Raw genomic sequence first — 26639 nt, 5'->3', positions numbered from 1 at the left:
AGCTCCCAAACTATTTATCCCATATTTTTATTTAGGCGAAATGTTATTTCCCAACTCAACATTTCGCACTGATATCATTTCCCAACTAATCATTTGATAAATTATTATTATGCAAATTATTACCTGGGATTTTTTTAAGATGTCGTTTATGTTTTGGTCAAACGTATTGATTGGCATACCTTAACTTAGCAACATATTGAATGGCATACAACCTACTTTCCTAGTGGCAGTTATCCTGGCTGCTATAAAAAAAAACCTAACATCGAAGGCTAAGGCCTTAGCCTTCTGAACCTAAACTATCCAAGTCGCTTCTGCTCCGAGCCGTCTTGCTCGCTCGCTTCGCTCGCTCGCACAAATTTTAAAGTAAAACTTTGCAATATAAAAATTGGCCAAATGTTATTTGACAATTTGTTATTCGCCTTAGCCAATCATTTGCTACATAATTATTTAGCACATAAAAGTGTGATGAAGTAAAATTTTGCAATATAAAATTGTTGCGTAATAAGAAAAATGCGGAGTAAAGTTATGCCAACGAATTGTTTGCCAAATGAAACTTTGGCGAAAGATTGGTTGCTAAATGAAATTTGGCGAACATATTTCGCCGAAAAGGCAGTACACCCTTTAATAGTTTAGCTGCGACGCATGACGCAACAGGAGCGCATCTGACCAATTAATTGCCTCCCGCTCGCACCCCGTGAAGTTCGAACAGTTTGAACATCAGTGCACGAGCGCATCGGCACGCAACAGTCGCGATGCGCGCGCCGCTCCGTTCCGCGGCATGCCTCATGCTCCTCCTCTGTCATATCAGCCTGGTACATTGTCACCAAGAAGGGTATTATGCCGAAGACGGATACCAAGACGATGCTATTGACGTGTGAGTGATTTCTGTGATCCCAGTGTTTGTTTTTAAGTTTTTGGAAGGTAGGTAAAACTAAAAAAGTGGAGGGAAGGAGAGTGGTACCTAGTACCTATAATAAAAATATAACAAACCGAACATAATCTGTTAGTAGATGAAAAATATTTCTATATTTACTTTGCGATTAATAAAAAAACCGGCCAAATGCGAGTAGCACTCGCGCGCCGAGGATTCCGTGTGAATGTCTAGTGTTAGCAGAACAAAATGTACGCAATACGCTGGGTGGGGGTCATTTAGACAGTTACTGATATAGACAGGCAGGCAAAAATAGTAGATTGTACAACGAGGGCATAAAACGAGCCATTTTACCCAAAACGTTCATATAGCCAGGATAGACACGTCGAGGGGAAAATGGGTTTAATGCTCGAGTTTTACACTCTGCTTTTCACTTAGATTGCGAGAAAATGAAATAGCAACAGTGGAAACAATTATTCGCTTTCTATGTACTTTTTATTTTTTATGCATGATTATAAAATTGTTTTTCTTTTTTAATTTTATTGATTTATTTGATACACCACGATCACTTTTCACTTTTAAAAGTTATATTTTTAAATATCTCGTATTAAAATTGTACAGAGCTATTGTTTTGATTGAGCTATTGTGTTGTTTATTTGATTGATTTTTTAGTTTTATCATCATCATCATCCCAGCCTATATACGTCCCACTGCTGGGCACAGGCCTCCTCTCAGAACAAGAGGGCTTGGGCTATAGTTCCCACGCGGGCCCAGTGCGAATTGGGAACTTCACACGCACCATTGAATTGCTTCGCAGGTTTGTGCAGTTTCCTCACGATGTTTTCCTTCACCGCAAAGCTCGTGGTAAATTTCAAATGTAATTCCGCACATCCGCATTTAGTTTACCTTCATACAAAATTTCAAGTTTCTTTCTAGAACAACTGAAGTTGAATTTTATTGAAGAAACGCATTTGTATGTGACGTATCTTCTGATTGCGTTGAGTTAGAAGTTTGATTTGTTTCACTGCTACAAGACAAGAGGTACCTAGCAGGCCTGGGTCATTTCGGCTTGTTACCTCTACTTACGCGTTCCTAATAACTAAATAAAAACTAAAATATAAACTAACAAATACCATCATAGCAAACGTTCCGCTAGAGGCGCTGTGCCCTTAGTGTAAGTTTTCGGTTATAAAATACGTCTCGATCGCGTTCGCGTTAAAATCTCAATTTGTATGGAAACACGAACATCGCAAACGTTCCGCTAGAGGCGCTGTTCGTGTTTCCATATAAATTAAGATTTTAACGCGAACGCGATCAGGACGTATTTTGTAACCGAAAACTTACACTAAGGGTACTGTTCGTGTTTCCATACAAATTGAGATTTTAACGCGAACGCGATCGAGACGTATTTTGTAACCGAAAACTTACACTAAGGGTAGAAACGAACGAAGCCGATGTCCAGTCTTTCTTACACTGTGCTTTTTCTCGCTCCCTAAGCCGTATAATGTACTTTTCTCTAATTAAATATCAGTTATTTATTACCAACTGTCACGCGGTACAAAAATATAGGATACTTTTTACCCAGCTACCCAAAAAGGAGGGTATTGTTTTAGTGCCTCTAATAAACTACGGGTAGTCTGCGATCACTTTTCGACTTTGTCGTTTTAACACATTCGTCAAATTTGTATGGTGTTAAGTACGTTGCTGTAAAACGACAAAGTACATAATTATAAGTAGGTAGTTATTTAAACCTTATTATCCTAATAAACTAACTAACTACGGCCCAAGCCCTCTCATACTGAGAGGAGGCCCAGCAGTGGGACGTAAATGGGCTGGGATGATGATGATGATCCTAATAAAATACGAGTATTAACTTAATATTTATTTGTACTCATTTAATTACGTTTATAAAATCCTATATTAAAAGTTTAGCTATAAGTTAACATTCAATTGTACCTCATAAAAATAACACATTTAACACTCAAATTCTACATGGCTAAAAAGTTCGAGTACCACATTGCCGAACATTCGGTGATTTAGCATCTGAGTGTCTGTGTCTGTGCGTCTGTCTGTGGCACCGTAACTCTTAAACGGGTGGACCGATTTTAATAGGGTTCCGGAGCAAAAATGGCAAAAACGGAACCCTTATAGTTTCGCCATGTCTGTCTGTCTGTCTGTCCGTCCGTCTGCGGCTTTGCTCAGGGACTATCAATGCTAGGAAGCTGTAATTTTCCACGGATATATATGTAAACTATGCCGACAAAATGGTACAATTAAAAAAAATATTTTTTTAGGGTACCTCCCATAGACCACAGAATAAGTACTTAATACAAGCATAGACGTAAAGTGGGGTGATTTTTTTTTTCAACCCTAGTGTGGGGTATCGTTGGATAGGTCTTGTAAAACCATCAGGTGTTTGCTAAGACGATTTTTCGATTCATTGATTTTTTTGCGAAATATTCAACTTTAAAGTGCAAATTTTCATTAATATCGAGCGTCCCCCCCCCCCTAAAATCTAAACAGGAGGGTGGAAAAATTTGAAAAAATTCAGGATGGTAGTAAGTAGGTATATCAAACTTGCAAGGAAAACTATAACGGCTAAGTTTGCTTGAGAATTATTAGTAGTTTTACTATTCCGTATAAAATACGAAATCCTTAGAAAAATATTACTTAATTTTTTCGTAATGGCTACGGAACCCTATTTTGGGCGTGTCCGACACGCTCTTGGCCGGGTTTCTTATTTTTAGGTACTTAAATGTTTTTGAAGGCCAATAAAAGTTCAAGCTCGTGGAAAGAAGGATGATGGCCGGATTCTTTCTCTGTGCCCTTGTCCACTTAGCTACACTTGAAAATAAATTAATAAAAGTCATGGGCTGCCAAATCAGGGCTGCACGGCGGACGAGCCGTTAATTCGAACTTCTCAGCTTCCAAAAACTGACTGTTTTCGCCTGGTGTAAGTATGATAACTGGCATTGTCATGATTGTCATCATTTCTGTTCTGGATATCTTTCCGTATTTCTTCAAAAGATTCCTTTAAATGGTCGTGTGCCACTCAGAATCAACTGTTTTACGTTTCTGTAGTGGTACTATACATAGCTACATTAACATTTATACCAAAAACAGGCCACCATTTGTTTCAATATGCTTTTTGCACGAGTTACTTTGGTTGGGTTCGGATCATTTTGAAACACCCGCCCTACTTATTTTTAAATCCTAGATTCACTACCTCTGTAGATACCGCAAACCGCTTTTGACTCGCCGTGTTTGTATTTTTTCAAAAATTTCTTGCATCATTCAACGCGAACCTCGTTTTGTTTATTTGTAAAATTGTGAGGGATTTATCGAAGAAGGTATGTCTCTATTTCGCGATATGTAACATGACGATCTTGCATTGTTAGTTTCTGCACAGCATCGATATATCGTGGAACAACAACGGATTTCATTTCAGGCGTCCTTCTTTGAATTCCTCCGAGAGCATGACGTCCACGATTGTCACAAAGCCGTGATAGACAATTGTTTTGGATGGGGCTTCATCACCAAAGGTCGAAGTTAGTTGACCGATGCACTGTTGTTGTGTTAAACCGGTGGTAGATTTTTTGACATTCATTAGTCCATTGTTGACCATCCATTGTATTTTTGTCTATATTTCATTTTTTTAGCATTAGAAAAAGGGTAAACAATCTTGACGAGATTTTTAATTGAAAAACGTTTTAAAAAAAACAGGAACTATTACTAAATATACCAAAAGCATGTAACTGAACATTATGTCCTTGCTAGGTAATTGTTACATATTTGCTGCGACTTATTTTTTAAACGTCCTGTATTTCTACTACGAGTAGATAACTTAGAAACTGTAACAGGACCTTTTACCATGTCAACAAAAATGTGCCCAGGATAATCACACGGAATAAACGCTCGAAAATGACGCACACACATTGTTTTGACCAAAAAAGTCACAATCGTGCTTAAAACTGCGAGTGCAGGGTTCAACGACTGCCGGCGAACAAGTACAATGCACCATGGGCCCGTTGCAACATACACCACTACTGATATAAATAGTGCGAAGTCCCTTCGCAGCTGCTTCTTGGAAACTATAATACGGGATGAGAGATGGATATTAGATCGCGTCTCGCTTTGCGTGAGATGATGCTTGCGGATATTATTAGACGTTTATAGACGTTTAGATATTATTAGATATAGGCGTTACATGAGCTAATAACTTAAATCAATCCCGCTTTTTTTTTCGTCAAAAGTAACTAAGTTCCATTCAGAAGTTAAATTGAATAAATACGATTATATTTATAACTCACTCAAAATTATAACTTACTAGCTTTTGCCCGCGGCCTCGCCCGCGTGGAATTCGTTTATCGCGAACTGTTCCCTCGGGAACTGCAGGGCTACTACGAAACTCGAAGTTCGTGTCGTGCGGTCCTTTTCGCTCTCGTATTAAATAGTATAAGTGTCAGAGGGACCGCACGATACGAACTTCGAGTTTCGAGTTTCGTGTAGCCCTGCTGCATTTTTCCGGGGTAAAAAGCAGCCTATGTCACTCTCGGGCCCATAAACTATCTTTATGCCAAAAATCACGTCGATCCGTCGCTCCGTTTCGACGTGTAAGACGGACAAACATACAAACACACACACTTTCGCATTTATAATATTAGTATGGATAGTTGGATGTGACAATGTCGTTGAAGTGGGAATGGGCCGGCCATATACCAGGGAAAACCACGGCTCTTTGGGCCGAAAAGTTCTCGAAAGGAGACTGCGGATCGGCAAGCGCAGCATAGGACGACCACCAACGAGATGGACGATGACGGATGGATGGAGATATCTCTAACGCGGGTTCACGGTGCACGGTGGATGCAGGCCGCTTCCAAGCGAAGCAGTGAAGGTCTTTGGGGGAGGCCTATGTCTAACAGTGGACGTCCTACGGCTGATACGATGATGACTTAATTGTTAAGTTTTGATTCCGGACAATTTGTATGGAAACACCTTTTTTACTGACTGTATCTTTTGATTGTGTTGAATTAGAAGTTTGATTTTTTTTCACTGCTGCTGAGTTTTAACATTAATTTGAGCTTCATATATCCACGCGTTTCTGAAAATCAGCTAGATTGAAGCGTTTGTTCCACTCAACCGCTCTCCGTAAAAAACAGAAGCGAAGAATTACGAGCAATAAAGTCCACACTCGTTTTGGGTCACTGTTGTAAATAATTGTAAAAGCTGCGAGCGCCGGTTAATCGATGACATCACCGCGATAAGACGGCCCTTTGTCAGTGACACATTTACAGCTGACACCTCTTGTTTATGATGCCCTTGGCGTCTCTGGTTCGGAAGCGAGGCGGATCACAAATTTTGATAACAACTGTGTCAGAAATTATAGCAGAACTAGCAAAAACGTGCTTGTTTAGTGAAACAGCCGCGTAAGCTACTACTATCAAATTTTCATAAATTAATTACACTAATTAAGGTACCTGCTTCTCCGCTGCGACGCATGTACCGGGTGGGTCCTTTAACAGAATCAATTAATTAGAACACAGATCGTATTTAGACATACACCCCAGTTTCTATATTTATTTCGATATTTCTACCAGCTCCATAATCACGGGTACCTAAAGTACCTACAGACTGATGAATTTGCGGGTGATGCACTAGACCAGTTTTTGTTTTGTTACTCTGTGTATGATGCACGCGTCTGACCCTGCTGCCGCGTGTTCCAGGGAGGACCTGACGGCCGCCTGCCCCACAGACCGGCTGCTGCGGGCGCGCGACACGTGCCACGTGGACGGGGCCGACATCGAGTGCATCAGATTGCGCTGCTGTGATACCCACCTGCACATCGCTGGACGGTAAGGCCACAGGAGGCACCATTGTCATTATATCAGTCGTAGGAGGTCTACTCTTGGATATAGGGATATAGACCTTCAGTTGCTTCGCCTGGAAGTGGTCTGCATGCAACCTGAACCAGCGGCTTTAACCAGTGCATCTACTTGGTGGACGTCCTACCCTGTGCTTGCCGATTCGCGGTCTCTACTCGAGAACTTTCCGGCCCCAACGGCCATCTGTTCCGTGCTATATAGCCTGGCCATTGCTTCAACAAGCTAGCAGGCACTAGGAGTCACCGGGAACAGGGTAATTCCTGACTAAAAGCTCTTCGGTCGCGGCTTCCTGATCACCTGCTCCAAACACCGGCTGCTGCGTGGACGGGGCCGACATGAGTGCAGTAGACTGCGCTACTGAGACTCACCTGCGGCTCGATGGATGGTGATGATGAGAAAATGTAATGTAAATCTTCACGTCTAAACTGCTGAACCGATTTAGATGAAATTTGGTATACAGATAGTTGGAGTCCCGGGGAAGGACAGAGGATAGTTTTTATCCCGGAAAACTGCATAGTTCCCGCGGGTTAGCGATAAACGAACTAATACTACATATGTACGAGTATAAGATAATTAAAGATTAAGAAAATTGTTGGATGAATTGTTTTGCAGGTGGTAGGACCTTGTGCAAGGTCCGTCCGGATTGCTACCACCATCTTGCTCACTAATCCTGCCGTGAAGCAGCAGTGCTTGCACTGTTGTGTTTCGGCGTGGAGAGTAAGACAGCCGGTGAAATTACTGGCACTTGAGGTATCCCATCTTAGGCCTCTAGGTTGGCAACGCATGTTTATGGGCGGTGGTGATCTCTTACCATCAGGAGACCCACTTGCTCGTTTGCCATCCAGTCAAATAAAAAAAAATGAAATCCTGTTTTTGACATTGTCTAAGGACTTCGACTGGAGTATAACTGTGTAATTAGTCTTTATGACGCATTTGCTGCTTCGTATGCAGTCCGTGCAGCGTGCATTGCGATGCAAATCCTGGCGGCCTACTTGTCTTTGTTTGTTTCCATCGGAGGAACTTCCTTACAAAATATCGTAATGTTAATTTTGACTAACGAATGAGGGTACTAGGAGGGTACAGCCGAGATTAAAGATATCTTTTCAACACACCTGCTCGTAAAGTAGGTCTTATTACAGCGTATTTACACTGATAATGCAGAATATTACCCATGCCGTGCCTTTTACATTACATTATCGCACTAGTGCCTTTTCATTACATATCTTTTTAAATATTAGCAAGAAGTATTAATGTTTCGAAAACAGCTAAGTAGTTATTTGCGTAAATATAAAATTCAATTCAAAATGTGATAAATAATTAAAGAATTTCATGAAACTGCTTGTTAGCTTGTTGGTATTTATAATTTGACGGTGTATTTTTAACTATAAATACCCAATTTCAAAATTTATAAATATGTGGCTGATTAGCTACTTTGCCGGTGCCCTTATCTCAGACTTGCGCGCGCATGCAGCGCTGAGCGCGCGAAAAAAAAAAATTACGGCCGCCATCTTTTAAATGGGTTTCTGTTTGTTAAGTTTATTCACAGTATTGCATTTCGTTAGTGTTGTTTTGTAAAATGTCGAATTTAGATAACGAAGAATTACTTATCGAGTGTACGCCGCCAGATATCATAGTTGAAGCGCAAAATGCGAGTGATAGTCTTTTGCCCTCAAAATCAAAAGATAAATACATGCAAGCCTACGCAAATTTCATTCAATGGAAAAATAGCAAAAATGCAAGCTCTTTCTCAGAAAACGTGTTCATGGCTTACTTTAGTGAACTGGCGAAGAGGTATAAACCTAGTTCGCTTTGGTGTATATATTCTATGTTGAAGAGTACCGTGCAGAATAAAAATGCAATTGACATCAAAGCGTACACCAATCTAACTGCATTCTTGAAAAGACGTTCAGACGGCTTTTACAGTCGAAAATCCAAGGTTTTAACACCTAATGAAGTGGAGAAGTTCATTAAAGAAGCACCGGATAATCAATATCTAGCGACAAAGGTCAGTTCCACTATTTAGTTTTGTATTCATTATTATAATATTTGTAGGCGGTATTGTGAGTGTTGATATAATAGGAACTAAGTACGATTATTATAACTTAATTATGATTTTATTTATTTTCAGGTCGCATTAATATTCGGAATTACTGGTGCCTGTAGGCGTCAGGAATTAAACAACATTACGACAAAAGATATAGAGAATCACGGAGAGATGCTACTTGTCAAAATTCCGAACACTAAAATAAAATTCCTCGGTCATTTACTATTCACGGACCATTTTATGAAATAGTGAAAAAATATGAAAGTTTACGTTCAACAAAAGGAAAATCTGACCGGTTCTTCCAAAATTTTCAAAACGGCAAATGCACGAGTCAGCCTATCGGAGTGAACAAATTTGGATCGATGCCTAGAGAAATTGCCAAGTTTTTAGGCTTACCACAGGCTGACGCTTACACCGGACACAGTTTTAGGCGGACTTCAGCTACATTGCTGGCTAATTCAGGAGCCGATATATTGACTTTAAAACGCCATGGGGGATGGCGATCTAATAATGTCGCCGAGTCATATATTGAGGACTCCATCCAAAATAAAGCCGACATAAGTGCCAAAATAACACAAGCAATCCATTTGGAGCCACAATCCAAGAAGTTCTGCCCTGAACCGCGTCCTTCCACCTCATATGCCAATGATGATTTGGGATTTCATACGTTTGCTAATGATGAAACGCAATGTTCTTCTACCTCCTTTCAGAATGTTGCATTATCACCGACATTTACAAATACCCAAGAACAAAGCAATGAAATAATTAATAATACAATTAAACATACAGTACAAATGCCTCATAAGGCGGTAGCATATCATTTCAATAATTGTACTTTTAATAACTGTTTCAATAATTAAAGTTTTTAAATAAATGTGAACTTTTATTTACTTTTCCTCGCAAGTGTGTTGAAAAACGTCGTATGAAACACGTGAGCATTGGTCATTACACTTTTCGTCTCCATTAAGCCTTCGCCTTCGGCTCAGGCTTAAAAACCGACTCGAGTGTAATGACCAACATAGCACACTTGTATCATAATGTACTATTACACTTCAGTACCTTAACATGCCATCTGTCAATTTTTACAAAAGTTCAAACATAACACGTTGTAATTTTTTGTTAATATTCTATTATACAAAAGTGAGCCTGGCCATTCTGATCGAGAATAAGTAAGATAAGATAAGATAACATTAATTTGCAGAAAAAGGGTAAAGAATAAGAATTGTACTGTACGAGTAGTATAGCTGTAATCTCTTTATTGTTGTTTATAGTTTTATTTATAGTTACCGTTAAGAGTTTCTAACGTTAACCAAGCCGCTGGAATCTGGTAGCGGACACGCCTGCATTGCATAATATACAGTTTGACTGCAGACTTGTCATTACACCCTTTGCCTTTTCCAGTTGCGTCCCTAAGTCCGTAGAGCCGTGCAGCCTGGGTCTGTGCGAGCAGGCCTGTGAGGTGCGGGGCGAGCGCGTCTGGTGCTCCTGCCACGCCGGGTACCGGTTCCATGAGGAACAGTACCGGCGTAAGACGCAGCCTTACTGCCAGGGTGAGTATGTTGCCCTGGTACCTCTACATAAATAGGCCACTACTATTGCATACAGGGTAATGGGGGGATGATAATTTATCATCGTCATCAATCATATCAGCCATAGAATGCCCACTGTTGGACATAGGCCTCCCACTTATAATTACCTCCACTTGCTTTGGAAGCGGCCTGCATCCACCTATAAGCAATGGATGATGGCGTGTATGTTGTCGAAGTTAATCGTGGCCGGTGCAAATTATGACACAGTTCGTCACTATTCTATTCTGTCTCATCAACCGCTGACGGAAAATTTGTTGGTGGTGTTTTGTGACAAACCCATCTTGTTTGTAGACGTGGACGAGTGTGCGACCAACAACGGCGGCTGTTCCCACCGCTGCGTGAACGACCCGGGAGGGTTCCACTGCGAGTGCCCGCCGACGCACGTTCTGGACAGCGACGGCCGCATCTGCGCGCAGCCCATCGTCATGCCGCGACCGGTACTAGGATATCATATCATAACTTACAGTACAGTCAGTAGAGTTTATGCTGGAATATCTGCTTGATGTGTGTTGGCTTCAATTTTGATGACAAGACGTCACGTTCTTTCACAAGCTTAGCACCCCTAGCTAGCTAGCTAAGCTAGTACCTATCGCATGAGAATGAATACGAGTTATGTGATAAACAGAGAAGCATAGATAGACATGTTTCTGATGCCTAGACACATTTTGCGAGGGAGTAAAACTTCCGTAAGTTGTACTGTTTATTACTTATTCAGTCTTATTCTATCCGCTGCTGTTGCGTGCGCCTTACCTAGGTATACAGAGACCTTATTGTCAACGCACGTGGAATCACAATCGTTTTCATCATTTCTTTCTGTCACACGGTATAAGACGAGGGTAGAAAGAGATGGTAAATTCGACCACGAATGTCAACGCGTTTAGACAATACGGCATCTGGTTTTTTTTGTCTTTGATCACTAAGCTACCAGGGCATTATAACTTGCAGGCGCCTCTGCCGCTGGTCCGTGCGTCGTCCCGCTGCTACGCACCCTGCGACACAGTGTCCTGGCTGTCGCGAAAGGTCAAGCAACTCAGCGACCAGCTGCACACTACGCAATCCGCTTTGAAGAAGCTAATGGACAATGCCGTACTGAAAGGAGAAGGTATACTCCTTTGCTGTTATGATTATGATTGCCCAGTGATGTTTGAAAAATGGGAATATAATCAAAAGCGCAATAAATATAGTCGAGGAATCAGAATTGCGTATCAGTAGAACCTTATCAGTATCACAATCAATTTTACGATGATTTCTTTAACAAATGTATGGTATGTCAACATGACATTTGCAGCGAAAAGGTTCCGCCTTGCCTTAGTACGCGATTGTTTCTTCGATTGTACACCTAGCGAAACGTTAGCTAACTAAATAGTTTCAAAAATCCGGTTGGGTCATGTCATGTCTTACCTACCTGTGTGTACAAACTTTTCTTATTTTATAGCCACAGATCACACATCTAACGGTAGATTTGTTATCTGTGGCTATAACATTGTGTGAAATTAAACTAGCAAACTTTAACTTCACTTCTAAATATGTACAGTCAACGAATTTAATTCATGGGCCACCTTTGAAATTACGAGTTTCCTTGTTAATTAATGCCATGTCACTATGACGTTTACTGTGAAATGGTTCCATGGTGGCTTGGTGGCCAATGAATTAAACTCCTTGACCGTACTTCTAAATTATAAGAGGAATGGTTAATCACAACTTTTGTTTAGATGGCGGCAGGTTTGCGGACGGAACATACTCGTACCGAGTTCTGGACGCCACCGCGCCGCTAGAGGGCGGTTACTGTCGCTGCGAGAGAGGACCAAGGGTTAGTATTTCATCATAGTTTTAAAAGCACCGTCAAACTCAAAAGCAGCTTAATCCCTTGTTACTGTGTCACTGTCCCTGATTCGAAATATTTAAATCAGTTCCACGAGTTTATGATCCGAGAGGACCCAAATAGATATACAGTTGTGGTCATATAATTAAGAACGATTTTTTATAGAGAAGATTTTTTCAAACTGACAAGTGTTACTAACTGTATGTATATTTTTGTACTTCTCTCGGTATCGTAAAACTTTTCCTTACTAGCGGTAAATTCATTTATACATATAATTGGCTAAAAAATAAATAGATAAACTTTATATATTACATCTAAACCTAGTATTACTACTTACTGGCTGGTCATATAATTAAGAACGCTGAATAGTTTATTTTTTATTCAAATTTAAATAGAGAACGGACCGCCGCTTTGTGGTTTTAGGTTATTATTTGAATAATTTTGGCGCCATTTAGTGCCGTAAAAGTCTTAAAGGCGATTGCTTCATATAAAAACAACGAGGAAAAATAAAAGTTGTGATAAATCTACAAGAAAAGTAATACTAAAACTTCGCGACAAGAATTGGTCGTATAAACACATAGCCGATCATCTGCAATGTTCAAAAACTATGGTTTTCCACGCCATAAAGCATTTTGCTACGTATCAAACTACTTCAAATGTTCCGCGTGTACCTAGACAAAGAAAGTCATCTCGTCGAGATGATCGAAATATCGTTCGTTTGGCAAAACAAAATTCTTTTAAAGGGTCTAATGAGTTGAGAAAAGAATATTTTGGCGAAAACAACCCTTCAGCAATCTCGGCACGCAGTATTCGAATGCGTATGGTGGAAGAAAAGTTGCACGGAAGGATAGCAAGGAAGGTGCCTATGTTGAAACGGTGTCATAGGCAAGCCCGGCTTGCATTTGCAAGAAGATATGAAAACTGGACAGTCAGACAGTGGAAAAACGTTCTTTTTTCTGACGAGACAAAAATAAATAGGGTATGTTCTGATGGCAAACGATATGTAAAACGGCCTCCAAATAAAGCATCCGACCCAAAGTACACAAAAGTAACTTTAAAGCATGGCGGGGAAATGTAAAAATTTGGGGATGTTTTCTGGACATGGTGTTGGACCTGTTAGGCTGATAGAAGGAAACATGGATCAATTTCAATACAAAAACATACTGGAAGAAACAATGTTACCATATGCTGAAGGCGTGCTTCCGGTTATTTGGACATTCCAGCACGACAATGGTCCCAAGCATACTGCACGTACAGTTAAGGAATTCCTCACATCGCAATCAGTTTCTGTCTTAGATTGGCCAACCAACAGCCCCGATCTTAGAGCAATAGAGCATCTTTGGTGCGAAGTCAAGAAAAAGTTTCAAATCGACAGTGTGGCAATTTAAGAGAACTGTATGACGTATTCTTAGAAGAATGGAACTCTATCTCTCTTGCGAAAAGTCAAAAATTGATAGATTCAATGCCTCGCCGGTGTAAGGCAGTAATAAAAAGCCGTGGACATGCTACTAACTATTAATTTTAGTTAAAATGTATAACATTGCTTTTTTTTTCTGTACAAACTTCACGTTAGTGTGATTTAGTTAATCTAAGTTTCAAATAAAAAAACTTTCGAACCGTTCAATAAATCGTTCTTAATTATTTGTCCAGCTTCATTACTATTTGAATTTGTTACTAAAGAGAATAAAAACAAAATTTGAGTAAAAATTACAGTAATTTTATTCTTTATTCTAAATCCCGTTTGCTCTATTCATGTGGCTATTTCATAACGTAACTAGTTACTTCTAAGAAGGACCCACGACTACACATGACATGATTTAGTTAAAATAATCTGGAACTTCAAATCGTTCTTAATTTACGTGGCCACCACTGTTAAATAGAAATAAAGTCCTTTCACTGCCTCTTAGGCACAACTCTTGGATAATCTTGAAGTTGTGGTAGTTTAGTAGTTTGATTGACCCATGGCTTCTGAAGCAGAGGGTCGTGAGTTCAATCTCAGGCTTGCACCTCTGAGTTTTTCTGAATTTATGTGCGAAATTAGATTTGAAATTTACCGAAGAAAATCATTCTGAGGAAACCTGCACACACCTGCGAAGAAATTCAATTACGTGAAGTTCCCAATCTGCATTGAGCCCGCGTGGGATGGGAACTACGGCCCAAGCCCTCTCATTCTGATAAGAGGTCTGTGTCCAGCAGTGGGACGTGTATAGACCGAGATGATGATGATGATGATGAAGCACAACTCTTTCCAGGAAGACTTACGTTAAGCTAGCTACAATTATAAATGTTTCAGGGTCCTCCTGGAGCGTCGGGTATGGAGGGCCCCAAAGGCGACGTGGGGCCTCGGGGGCCGCGCGGCGCCCGGGGCCCCAAGGGCTCCATGGACCTGATGCTGCTGCTGTTGGCTGACATCAGGCACGACATCATCAACTTGGAGGAAAAGGTGTACAAGGACGGGGAACAGTAAGTACCTATTAGTTGGAAACTGAGGTGAGGTGATTTTAAATGACGTTTGTTAATGAAAACTTTGAACTTGCAACTCCGCTACCACTCGCGTAAGATGTGCGACACATATGTGCTGTCATGCAGAAACCAGCTTCTCTACTTCCACATAAATCGCATTTACACGCCGTTCAATAATACGTTTCTGGTTATTTCAGTGTGTTCTTGAAACACAGTATTTTCGGTATAATATGATCCTTGATATAATTTAGAAAAATAAGATATATGTAAGATGGAACACGTTTGTTTCCTTGCAGCCCAGAGCGCTTCAACCTCCAAAAAGCGTGGCGCCGGCAACGCAAGCAAGAGAAGCTGGACAAGGAGAGCAGGACTGCACAGGAGTTGGAAGCCTACACCCCGCCGCCCATAGTGGACACGCAGGGACCCGTCGAGATATCGCCGCATGGTAACTATTGTTCGGTTTGCTCTTCGTATACCGAAGAGCCAAAATAACGGGTAGTAGAAGCTGGACAAGGAGAGCAGAACTGACCAGGAGTTGGAAGCCTACACCCCGCCGCCCATAGTGGACACGCAGGGCCCGTCGAGATATCGCCGCATGATACTATTGTCCGTTTTATTGCTTTCGTATACCGAAGAGCAAAATACGGTAGGAGAAGTGGACAAGGCGAGCAGAACTGACCAGGAGTTGGAAGCCTACACCCCGCCGCCCATAGTGGACACGCAGGGCCCCGTCGAGATATCGCCGCATGGTAACTATTGTTCGGTTTATTGCTCTTCGTATACCGAAGAGCCAAAATAACGGGTAGGAGAAGCTGGACAAGAGAGCAGAACTGACCAGGAGTTGGAAGCCTACACCCCGCCACCCACAATAGACACGCAGGGACCCGTCAGGATTTCTCCGCATGGTAACCATTGTTATACGGTTTATTGCTGTTCGTATAGAAGAGCCAGAATAACGGGTCAATAGACATTGACATAGATACATACCATTACTGAACTAACTTCGATATAACCTGAGTTCTGACAAATTTAGAAGAGTTGAAAACTCCCGACATTACATTGTCACTTTCTTAGTTCAATATCTAATTACAAATACTAATTTTTCAACAATCTCCACTCTCAGGTCTCAACGGCGAAATACCCCACGATACTGAGTCGACCACGGACTGGTCCCTGGTCAAAGAGACGGAACCCTCGGAGCTGTCGCTGCAGTTCACAGACATGGACGAGAAGCTACTGGAGTTCCATCTGCTGGCCAACTCCACGCACCCAGGGGATGAGGACGAAGACTTGGACGCCGATTATGACTATACCTTTTACTAGGAGTAAATGGATGAGAGGGTGTTAGTTTTTTACTTACTACGCTACTCCCATTTAAGCAAATGTAGCCATAGTCCATCTGTCGGTCTGACTACTATGTCTGTGGGGTGACACTCTTTCCCGGCCCGGATAATACCAGGATGGAAATACCGACCCTGTTTTTCGTGTACAGTCCCATAGAAGCTCCTGTCAGTTTCTATGGGCGTGTACACAAAAAACAGGGCCGGTATTTCCATGTTGGTGTTATCCGGGCCGGGAAAGAGTGTCACCCGTCTGTGGCACCGTAGCTCGCAAACGGATGGACCGATTTCGATGCGGTTTTTTACGTATTTTTAACTTTTACACGCTTTATTAGGTCGACTGATATGTAATGGAATCTAATGATATCATTTTTACTCTGATGAAGAAGTCGAAAGCTAGGGACTGGAATGTCTGGAACTCTACAACGTAACCTAGCCGTATTAGAATAGTCTCAATATATAATTTGACCAGGGTCTCATAATAGTGCTTTATTAGACTTTTTAATACATAAAATATCTTTGTGATGACAAATAAAATACCAAAAATATTAAGGTATAATATTAATATAGATTTATGAATAAACATGAATACAATCTGCAATTTAAAGTTACCACCACTACTCGCGTTTAGCTCGCCACTGAGGGTTGGTACTGCGCCGCGAGTCGCTTGAACTCGTTGGATTTCGCGTTGTAGTCCTTAGTGAACGGATGCTCGGGGTAACTGTCCAGCAGCTGTGCTATGTAGCGCGTCGCCACCTGTAAAGTCATAATGCCCTGGTAAGCACACTTCAAGAGACCTATGAAAATCTGACTGCCATTCAAAAACGACAAAACTTGTGCATAAATTTCATCATCATCGTCATTCCTGAGCCGTAGGACGTCCGCTGTTGGACATGCCTCCCCCAATTTATTTGTATCTAAAATCTGCCGAATACCAGGAGACTATAGCCGTTACCTAGTTACGTTTGGCGGCTTGGGCGTGTGCGAGCTCCAACAAAAGAGGGTTTATTGCGTAAAGTTTCTGACACTCGCGATCACAATCAAACGACAGTTTTCGCATACAAAAACTGTCATTTGATTGTGATGGCGAGTGTCAGAAACGTTAGACAATAGGGCTTCAGGTCTGGCTGCTGCGGCGTCCGCGCCTGCTCCGTGGCCCAGCATCCACGTTACCTCTGACGGCTTGGGAGTGTGCCGCGCGGCGACAGTGAGCCCCAACAACAGGTCGGGCTGCTGCGGCGACCGCGCCTGCGCCTCGCTCAGCATTTGCTCGCCTCCTGCCGCATGCAGTACCAGGAGACTATAGCTGTCGCGTAGTTACCTCTGGCGGCTTGGGCGTGTGACGCGCGGCGACGGCGAGCCCTAACAACAGGTCGGGCTGCTGCGGCGCCCGCGCCTGTGCTTCGCTCAGCATCTGCTCGGCTTCCTCCCACATGCCTGTAATAGCACTTTGTTTCTTAAGGGCGGTAAACAAGGAAATACGAACGAGAGTCTATTAGAAGCCCGAAGTTGAAGACTGAGGGCTTTAATGAGTCGATGTTCGTAATTCTAGAACCGCCCGTGCGACATACAATGTTTTTCATCACATTTTCGAGTAAAATTGTATATTTGTAAAAAAAAAACTAATATTTTTTAAAAAATGGCCGATACCGCTGACTGCGCTCTTGGCAGCGCCAGCCTCCGCGCCGCCCTACCCCAGCCTGACCATGTGCCCGACCTGCGCGCGCCGCGTTCCTGTACGCCATGCAGTATCACACTCATTTACCGCCCTTGGGCTTCATGACAAGAAAATTAGTACGCGCAATGACTCATTTACCGACCACGGGTTTCATGACGAGCACATTAAGGTCGAGGGTTTTATTTGGGGGGTTGCAACCAAGGTAGCCTGCATGTTACGACACTGTTTACGAGCAAGTGTGATGAAAACATACATAATAACTGACAGAGTGGCTAAGATTTCACCATAAAATTCTGCACATATCAGTTATTTGATCGCTATGTGGATTAAAAAAGGTTAAATTTGGCTGGTGAAATTCTTGCAGGGATTAAGTAGATACTTTTTACAAAGTTATTTTTTACTCCATGGTTCATGAGCTTTTCGGCAAAGAAAAACGTACGATTAATAGAATGTGTGAAGTTCCCAATCCATATTGGGCCTGCGTGGGAACTGCAGCCAATTCGGCTAATTGACCAACAGGCAAAACATAGCCATAAACCACGTGAAATATGGCAGACATAATTCCATGAGGATTTAAGAAGTGTTAAGAAAGGGTCTTTTCGAAATACTTACATTACATGATAGAAAGTCCACGGTATGGGACTTCCGTAAAGTCTTATTGGCCAGATAAACGATGTTAGCTCTGGACGGAGCTTACGCGTGAATAAAATTGCTGAACTTCGAAATTTGTTATTCTACTACGGGAGCGAATTCGTTGGAAAAAGCGAATCAATTAAAGCTGCATATTATTATTAACATTTAGCAGTAAACAATATGATATAACAGGAGTGCATACCTCTGGAGGCGGCGGCAGCGGCGCCGACGGCGGCCGGGCCCGCCCCGAGCGCGCCGAGCCGCTCCGCGAGCTCCATTATGCTGTAGTGCGCATCCTGCACTCCTGGTCCACCCTGTAATCATTATAATATTGAGTCTTAAGTTGCCGTTCGTCATAGTACAGGTTTAACTAAAATTATGTAAACAGCATGACCAGTACTGTTTAAGAAAAACAATGAATTTATTACCAAGAAATTTTGATTCCCAACTCAAAGCGCATAAAATCCGCCATTTAAATAAATAAATATCACGGGACAATTCACACCAATTGACCTAGTCCCAACGTAAGCTTAGCAAAGCTTGTGTTATGGGTACTAAGCAATGGATAAATATAATTATATAGATAGATACATACTTAAATGCATATTAAACACCCACGACCCGAGAACAAACATTCGTATTTTTTATAGAAATATCTGCCCTGACACAGGAGTCGAACCCGGGACCTCAAGCTTCGTAGTCAGGTTCTCTAACCACTAGGCCATCTGGTTGTCTAAACATTTATGTTTTTTATTTAATTTCATGAACTCAGTGACACTTGACATCATCAAGCCGAATCGAATGATGATTCTAATGATTTATCAAAATCGGTTGAGCCATTGAGATTATGAGCTGACATAGGAACGGACATACATACAGACAACATAACCCCCCTTAATGAAACAATATAAATTAAGAACTTTCTACACTTCTTACCGCATATAATTTATTAGCTTATTAGATTAGTTATGTTTTAAACAGTATGATTTAGCGCCAACCATGGAGACCATTTTAATTTGTCTCATTGAATGTTCCCTTAAACTTAATGGAAGTTATATATAGTATAACAGAGAATCAAAATTTAGCTGATCGATCATGATAATGAGTATTCACCATAACTGTTATTATCGGTCATATTCCAACAAATACCTCAGACAACATACCTGAGACAGATTTAGCCAAGCTTGTGCCAGCTGAGTGAGGGTGCTGTCATCCTCGATCTCCTGTAGTGAAGTCAGCTGCTTGCGGGCCAGATCTGGTCGGTTCATAGCCAGCAGGCACTGCAGAGTGAATGCTCGCAGCTCTAGCGATTCCGCTCCATGGAGGATCCTACAACGGCAACAAATCTTAAGGTGCATTTATTGAACCAAACAATGAATAGACAGATCATAGCGTGTAGTAATATGTGGCTATGGTATCAGTGAACTCATCTTCCTTTTTTTTCCTGTTTTTGTTGAGGCTTTGAACACTCCAGGTGATCGTGTCAGCCTCACGGGTAATCACTAATTTTTTTCCCTATGCAAGGGTCATATTAAAAAAGTGCTATACGCCATTGAATTTTGTTTCTCTTCTATTCTACAATAAAGAGTTTAGATCATACATATACATACAAAACTGAATGATTACTGTCAGTTTTCATTAACAAGACTTACTTTAGGGCAGCTTCATAGTTCTCTTCATGGTAGTAAATAGTTGCAGCTACAATCAGAAACACTTCATTCACAAGCTCTGTTCCTTTTTGTACCTGAAAATTTTAATTTTTATTATAAATAATGAGAACCCACTTGTATTTACATTTATTGCATCAGAATTACACAATGACACCTCAGGTACAAATAAGAAAAAGTTCACTATAAACTCTGTTTAAAAGTAAACTAGAAACATAACTTGCCCCAGAAAGACCTGCTGCTAGATTCTGTTATGCAAACAAATGTTTCATGTCAACCAAATATGTAATCGTTTTGGAATAACATGACGATTATGATCCCGTGTTGTTTACGCAATAGGCCTGTTGGTATTAAAATTTGCATGGATGCCCACACTTTTGGTAATTTAAGTACCAAGCTACCATGAGTTCAGAGCCCATGTAGACCCTGTATCTCTGACATAGTTGCTAAAGTCCCTACAATCCTAAATAGAAACTTACTCTGGCATCAATATCAGCCACAATAGCCAACTTGTTGGCCCCCGGAGACAGGTAATCTACTAAACTCTTCAATGGCTGCAGCATAGGGTCTGCCGATTTCAACTCCTGCAGCACGATCCTGTAGTTCCCTTGTGAGATGTACGAACGGTACAGGAAAGTGTCTCGCTGTAGAGCTACCAGGGGCGAAGAGGGCTGGAAGAGGTGTCAAAGCAAAAAATGTTTGATCAGAGTAACCTTAGTTTAGGCGTACATAACAAGTAAAATTTAGAGATTAATTCAGTTTAACGTGATGAATTGATGTAATTGTTCCGGGTTTATATTAAATATCTACGTTTTAGACAGTGTCATGGGATATTATTAACGAAATTAAGGAAAACATACGTGGGATAACAACGTACCTTGACTATCGGAATATGCCTAGAAATGGCGTCTAAGCTCATTGAATCATTAATGGACGAATACTTACAGAAACATTTTGAGCCTCGTTGATGGCTTGTTGGTAATTTCCAACGTAAAAAGCATTTTTAACATCAAATAATTCGTCGACGTCCTGCTGCTGACGTGCCATTTTGACAGCGATTGATTTTGTGTTGCCATACGCAAAACTTAGATGTAAGTTCCCTCCTGTCACTCCTGTGAGTGACAAAAAATAATTCATGTAAGAATTAAGAATTATTTGATACTTAAGCAATAATGTGAAATTTAATTGGTAAAAAATCCTATTGTTTTCATTCGTTTTTTTATTCAATCTGTAATAAAAACCTTATGGACACAAAAAAAAATTATACAACATATTTTATTCGCTGGTCATACCAGATTGACGTTCTTAAGGCGTTTTTTTAATCCTGATATCTGAAAGCGTGCCCTGGGGAACCACTCTGAAATTCGAAGTTTGTATCGCACCATTTCTTTCACTTTCCGTTATATGTTATCACTAGTTGTTCCCCGCGACTCCGTCCGCGTAGAAGTATGAAAAATAGTTTACGTCCTATTCTCTTACCTACCGAATATACACAAAAATTTTGTATACTTATTGGGAATTTACAAAAGTCGTGGTGGCCTAGTGGTTTGACCTATCGCCTCTCAAACAGAGGGTCGTGGGTTCAAACCCCGGCTCGCACCTCTGAGTTTTTCTAAATTCATGTGCGGAATTACATTTGACATTTACCACGAGCTTTGCGGTGAAGGAAAACATCGTGAGGAAACCTGCACAAACCTGCGAAGCAATTCAATGGTGCGTGTGAAGTTCCCAATCCGCACTGGGCCCGCGTGGGAACTATAGCCCAAGCCCTCTTGTTCTGAGAGGAGGCCTGTGCCCAGCAGTGGGACGTATATAGGCTGGGATGATGATGATTGGAAATTTATCACGTTGAGCGGGGCGACACGTCGCTAGGTACGAAATTAATAACTTTGTACAGTCAGCATCAAAAGTAGCGGATCAATTTTTCACTCTGTCGCATTGACCACATTGGCAATCTTACATGGCGTTTAGTACGTGGCTATAAAACGACGAGGTACGAAAGTGTGCAGCTACTTTTGATACTGACTGTACTACAAGGCTAATGGTGAAGTCTGTGGTGGAGGTGAATGAATCATCTACGTACAATCAGCAACAGAAGTAGATGAGCAGTTGCGGTACTCAAAATAATATAAACACTTATTACCTACGTTGGCAGTAGTCTGTGTTGATAATTTTAAAAACCATAACCGCTCATACATTTTTTCTGCTGACTATACTTATGGACAGTCATGGAAAGACATGAAATATGTACCTAATAATTATATAAGGTTTGTAAGTATTTAAAGATTTAATGATTGTTATTGAACATAATAAAAACATGGTTATTTAAAAACAAAAAGTTCGTAAGCAGCTGTATTAGTATATATCGCAGCTGTTTACGCCCACCTCAATACATAGAAGTCATGTTCCACAGTGTTACATAATAGTATAAATAGAAAAACTTAAATTAGGAAATTTAAGACTTTTACTTTAAAACTTAAAGTATGTGCGTCATATACCTTTCTCACTAAGACGGCTGGACGGATATGGATGATTATTTTTATGTGGACAGTTGAATCAGAATCTGGAATAACACATGAAAAAATCCAAAACCTTAACCGCTAAGTTGAGACCAATAATTAAAATGTTGTCTCTATGATACTTTAATGAAGACGACGATGACCCGGAGTTCATTAAAAAAAAAAACTAAAATGATATAAAAAAAGCTAGTGATTTTTCTTGAAATTTTACTTGGTCCGATTCCCTTCCCGGAGATAATGTATCTAACGCAAACTTTTCATCTTACCTGGATTACCCGGATTTCATATTACCTGGATTCAGATTACCTGGATTTCATATTACCTTTCATATTCATAAAATAAAAGAATGTTTACTTTACCTAAGCAAACTGAACTAACTGAAGGATTAAAGCAGGTTTCTCTTCAGGGCCCATAATTGTTTTCCACCTTGTATGTAATCTAATCTAACAAAATGCTACCATAATTAATAATTGGTTTCAATGCGTAAATCACTCACTCGGAGTAGGTATACCCACGGGTTCGTTCGCGGCAAGGAGTAGGTAGGTGTATGCCTGCCGAGTACATACCGCATTGCGACGCTAACTGTTCCGTTCCTGTTACTTACTCTTATCATCATCATTCAGCCTATATACGTCCCACTGCTGGGCACAGGCCTCCTCTCAGAACAAGAGGGCTTGGGCCATAGTTCCCACGCGGGCCCAGTGCGGATTGGGAACTTCACACGCACCATTGAATTGCTTCGCAGGTTTGTGCAGGTTTCCTCACGATGTTCTCCTTCACCGCATAACTCGTGGTAAATTTCAAATGTAACTCCGCACATGAATTTCGAAAAACTCAGAGGTGCGAGCCGGGGTTTGAACCCACGACCCTCTGCTTGAGAGGCGATAGGTCAAACCACTAGGCCACCACGGTTTTTTCGGCTTACTCTTATGCGTAAGTCTAATACTACTCCAGACTCCAGCCTTTTCATGGACTTGTAAAATAGCGGCCTAAGAAAGTTGTTTTGTTGCCAGTTCTGGCTGTAAATTACGCGCTGGTTATTCGACTCCTCTCTGCTTATCGAAGCAGAGGCAGCTTACTGTAAGATAAATGAAACAAATATGGGAACAACATTTCATTTTTAGGGTTCCGTTCCGTAGTCAACTAGGAACCCTTATAGTTTCGCCATGTCTGTCCATCTGTTTGTCTGTCCGTCCGCTGCTAAGCTCAGACACCGTTAGTATAGTAAGCTGCAATTTGGCATGAATATACATATCAGTCACGCCGACAAAGCAGTAAAATAAAAAAAAAAAAAAAAAAAATTAGGATACCCTTTTATTAGCTTAGACGTTAGTGGGGGTGATTTTTTTTTCTCGACTAACCTTATAGTGTGTGGTATCGTTGGATAGGTCTTTTAAAACCACTGGGGGGTTGCTGAGACGATTTTTCTATTCAGTGATCTGTTTGCGAAACTGTTGGGTGGAAAAATTTGAGAAAATTCAGAACAGTGGTAACGTTGGTATATCAAATTTACAAGGAAAATTATAGCGGCTTAGATTGCTTGAGAGTCATGAGTAGTTTAAGAGTAAATAGCAGCCTAAGGCATAAAACATACCTAAAGTTGGAAGATTCCGTACTTACGCAATACGAACTTAGAAAAATATTACTTGATTTTTTCGTAATGGCTACGGAACCTTATCCTGGGCGTGTCCGACACGCTCTTGGCCGGTTTTGTATGTTCTTTTCTATCTTTTTGTGTATCTGTTTTTTATAATTTGAATTTTTAATTGACAAGTAAATCAAATAAAATAAATATCTTTCTTATACAACATTTAAAACTTTCATTTTGCATCCGTAACTCAACTTATGTTATGGATGCCCTAGGGCGGCGTTGTTTGCTTTCCATCAAGTAATCCGCCTGCTCGTTTTCCACTTATCATATTAAAAAATGTACTGCTACCAAATCTAACAGAATATCAACAATATCAGCTTCCGTATTTCCATAATGTTTTGTGGTTTGATTTAATTAAATAAAGTTAATAGGTCATGTTTGTATGAAACATGACTCATAGGCGGGTTCTCGCCTCTTTATGAAATAAATGCCCAGTGACACAAGATGCATGGGACCCTTTGTATCAGTTGAACCCCCCTGACCAGCCCTGACCTCTTCGGAGACACTATACTGATACTAGCTATCACGAAGCCGTCCCATTATTAATAGGTACCTATGAGTTTACGATAACATTGTAATTTTATAAGTCAGATATTTTAGAAGCCATAAGCTTTCTTGACAAATAAATTGTTGATTGCGAATGAAGTGCAAAGCGCAAGGAACTCTTAAACAAATAGCGGCTATGGGATGGAATCCGAAAACTTATTTGTACAATAGGATTTTGTGCGTTTTAGTACTTATTTTTGGGGAAAAAGTTAAATTTTGAAATTTCATGACAACTGGTTAAAGTATTTCTACTCTCCAAGCACTCAACGTCACTCTCGACGTCTGGCAATTGTGTTGTGTTTCGTTATTCTTATACAATTAGTAGATTAGAGAGTTAACATACATACATATTTCATCAAAACTTTTACGACATTCTAACAGTATTTTCGCGTGGTGGGATTAAAAAATCGAGCCGTGTTCCAAAATCTCCTTCTATCCTAAGAACATACATATTTATATTTGAACTCAACCTCGCTCCCATTTCAATGCAAGTCTGCAACCGTCAAAATTATAATACAAAGTGCAACCGTCAAAAAAAGTGCATTGTCGGTGCAACTGCACGAGCAGCTGCCGTGAGGGTCGCCACGGAATCTTAAAGGAACCGGTGGGAATATTTTCGCAAACTTATTGTTATTATTTACTTTCAAGTCGTGGGTACATGTATAATAATACTATAAGTAATAATACCATACGTCTCATTCGTTTCGCAGTCCATTGGATATTATAAAGTGCCGAGTTTTGGCGATCGAAATGGCAAAAGTAAAACAAAGTTCTGTTTAACTTAGGTGCCTTTTTACAAGCTTTTTATTACTTAACGTGCAACGTTCGCAAGTTTCTTGTGGTTTTCAAAAGTTAACCATTTTTCGGCCACTTCGTGGTATTCGATTGAGCTGACATTTGACATAAATACATAAGAAAGTTCTGTGATCTGTGTCGATAGTACTATCAGCCAAATATGTGGTCTACCACCCTAAAGTTGATAATCGTTTCCATGTCATAAAACAATAATGCCAATAGACGTATCTGTCAACTGGAAAGTTCGACTTTAGCGACATATTCATTTGATAGGAACTTGTTTAGAAATTATTATACCACTTATTTGGCTAATGGTACCAACTAAAATTCGTCTCCGCAGGACGAAATTCTTCAACGGTCAATAAATAGCACGAAATAAAAACTTGGTGCGGTTATGTAGCTTGGATCTTGTTTATTTAACTGCAATTGAATGAAATTTTATTAGGTACTGTCCTGACAAAATCTCAACACAAAGTAGGAAAACCTAGGTGCACTTAAATAAACTAAGATTGGATAGATTTACGCTGTCATCATTAAATCATTATCCACCAACTCACATATGTCGTTTTCTAGTTTTTTTTTGCCGTACAACGGCAATCCCCACTAGGCACTGGCAATTTTATAAATGTCCTCCAATGGACAGAGACACATTTTTTAAAACTAACTAAATTAAGATCGATTGATAATACTTTTACATCCAATAATACCTACCAATAACCTTAAACCGGCTAAAAACGGTACCAGTTCCAAATTTGCATTAGCCCTCTCAAGCCCTCAAACTAAGCCTCAAAGCTTTGTCACCTACCTTCCTTCCTTTGTTCCTAACTTCCTCATTAATTGGCTCGCCAACAACTTGCCGCCAAAATCGCAAATACCTACAAATACCTATTCATGGTTCGGGAATTAGTGCAAAGTTCGTCGACCTCGCCCAGCTGCGGCAAGGGTCCCTTCCTTCCTTTGGAACCCTTAAGGGTCCTTAGCCACGCAGAATTTTCCCAATAAAAGTACCTTTTATATTTCGTTTTGAGCGTTACGATATGTTTTCATGTTGGGAGTGTTATGTTCGATGTTTATGCTTATTCTGAGTTGGAATGCGAAAGGTTCTGAGTGCTACAAAAGCGTACGTAGGGTAGGTAGGG

The 26639-nt window shown here is 40.7% G+C and overlaps 2 protein-coding genes and 1 pseudogene across 2 annotated transcripts; 2 read left to right on the top strand and 1 right to left on the bottom strand.

The window, feature by feature from the left end:
- Nucleotides 1-729: 729 nt before the first annotated feature.
- Nucleotides 730-16014, top strand: LOC141439779 (collagen and calcium-binding EGF domain-containing protein 1-like). The gene is made up of 9 exons (XM_074104157.1): nt 730-874; nt 6595-6723; nt 10199-10347; nt 10678-10823; nt 11332-11488; nt 12099-12196; nt 14502-14671; nt 14968-15116; nt 15795-16014. Exons 1-9 carry the CDS (start codon nt 753-755, stop codon nt 15992-15994), a joined length of 1320 nt encoding a protein of 439 aa, XP_073960258.1. The 5' UTR covers nt 730-752; the 3' UTR covers nt 15995-16014.
- Nucleotides 7851-9841, top strand: LOC141439606 (uncharacterized; annotated as a pseudogene).
- A 543-nt stretch (nt 16015-16557) lies between the features above and the next one.
- epsilonCOP (coatomer subunit epsilon) lies at nt 16558-21050 on the bottom strand. Its single transcript, XM_074104159.1, has 7 exons — nt 20935-21050; nt 20469-20660; nt 19975-20066; nt 19486-19651; nt 18525-18636; nt 17333-17448; nt 16558-16767 (listed from the first exon to the last, which is right to left on the bottom strand). Exons 1-7 carry the CDS (start codon nt 21034-21036, stop codon nt 16639-16641), a joined length of 909 nt encoding a protein of 302 aa, XP_073960260.1. The 5' UTR covers nt 21037-21050; the 3' UTR covers nt 16558-16638.
- Nucleotides 21051-26639: the final 5589 nt, after the last annotated feature.

This window comes from Choristoneura fumiferana, chromosome 21 (assembly GCF_025370935.1).
Source record: "Choristoneura fumiferana chromosome 21, NRCan_CFum_1, whole genome shotgun sequence".
NCBI classification, from domain to species: domain Eukaryota; kingdom Metazoa; phylum Arthropoda; class Insecta; order Lepidoptera; family Tortricidae; genus Choristoneura; species Choristoneura fumiferana.
This window is presented reverse-complemented; position numbering and strand designations above follow the sequence as displayed.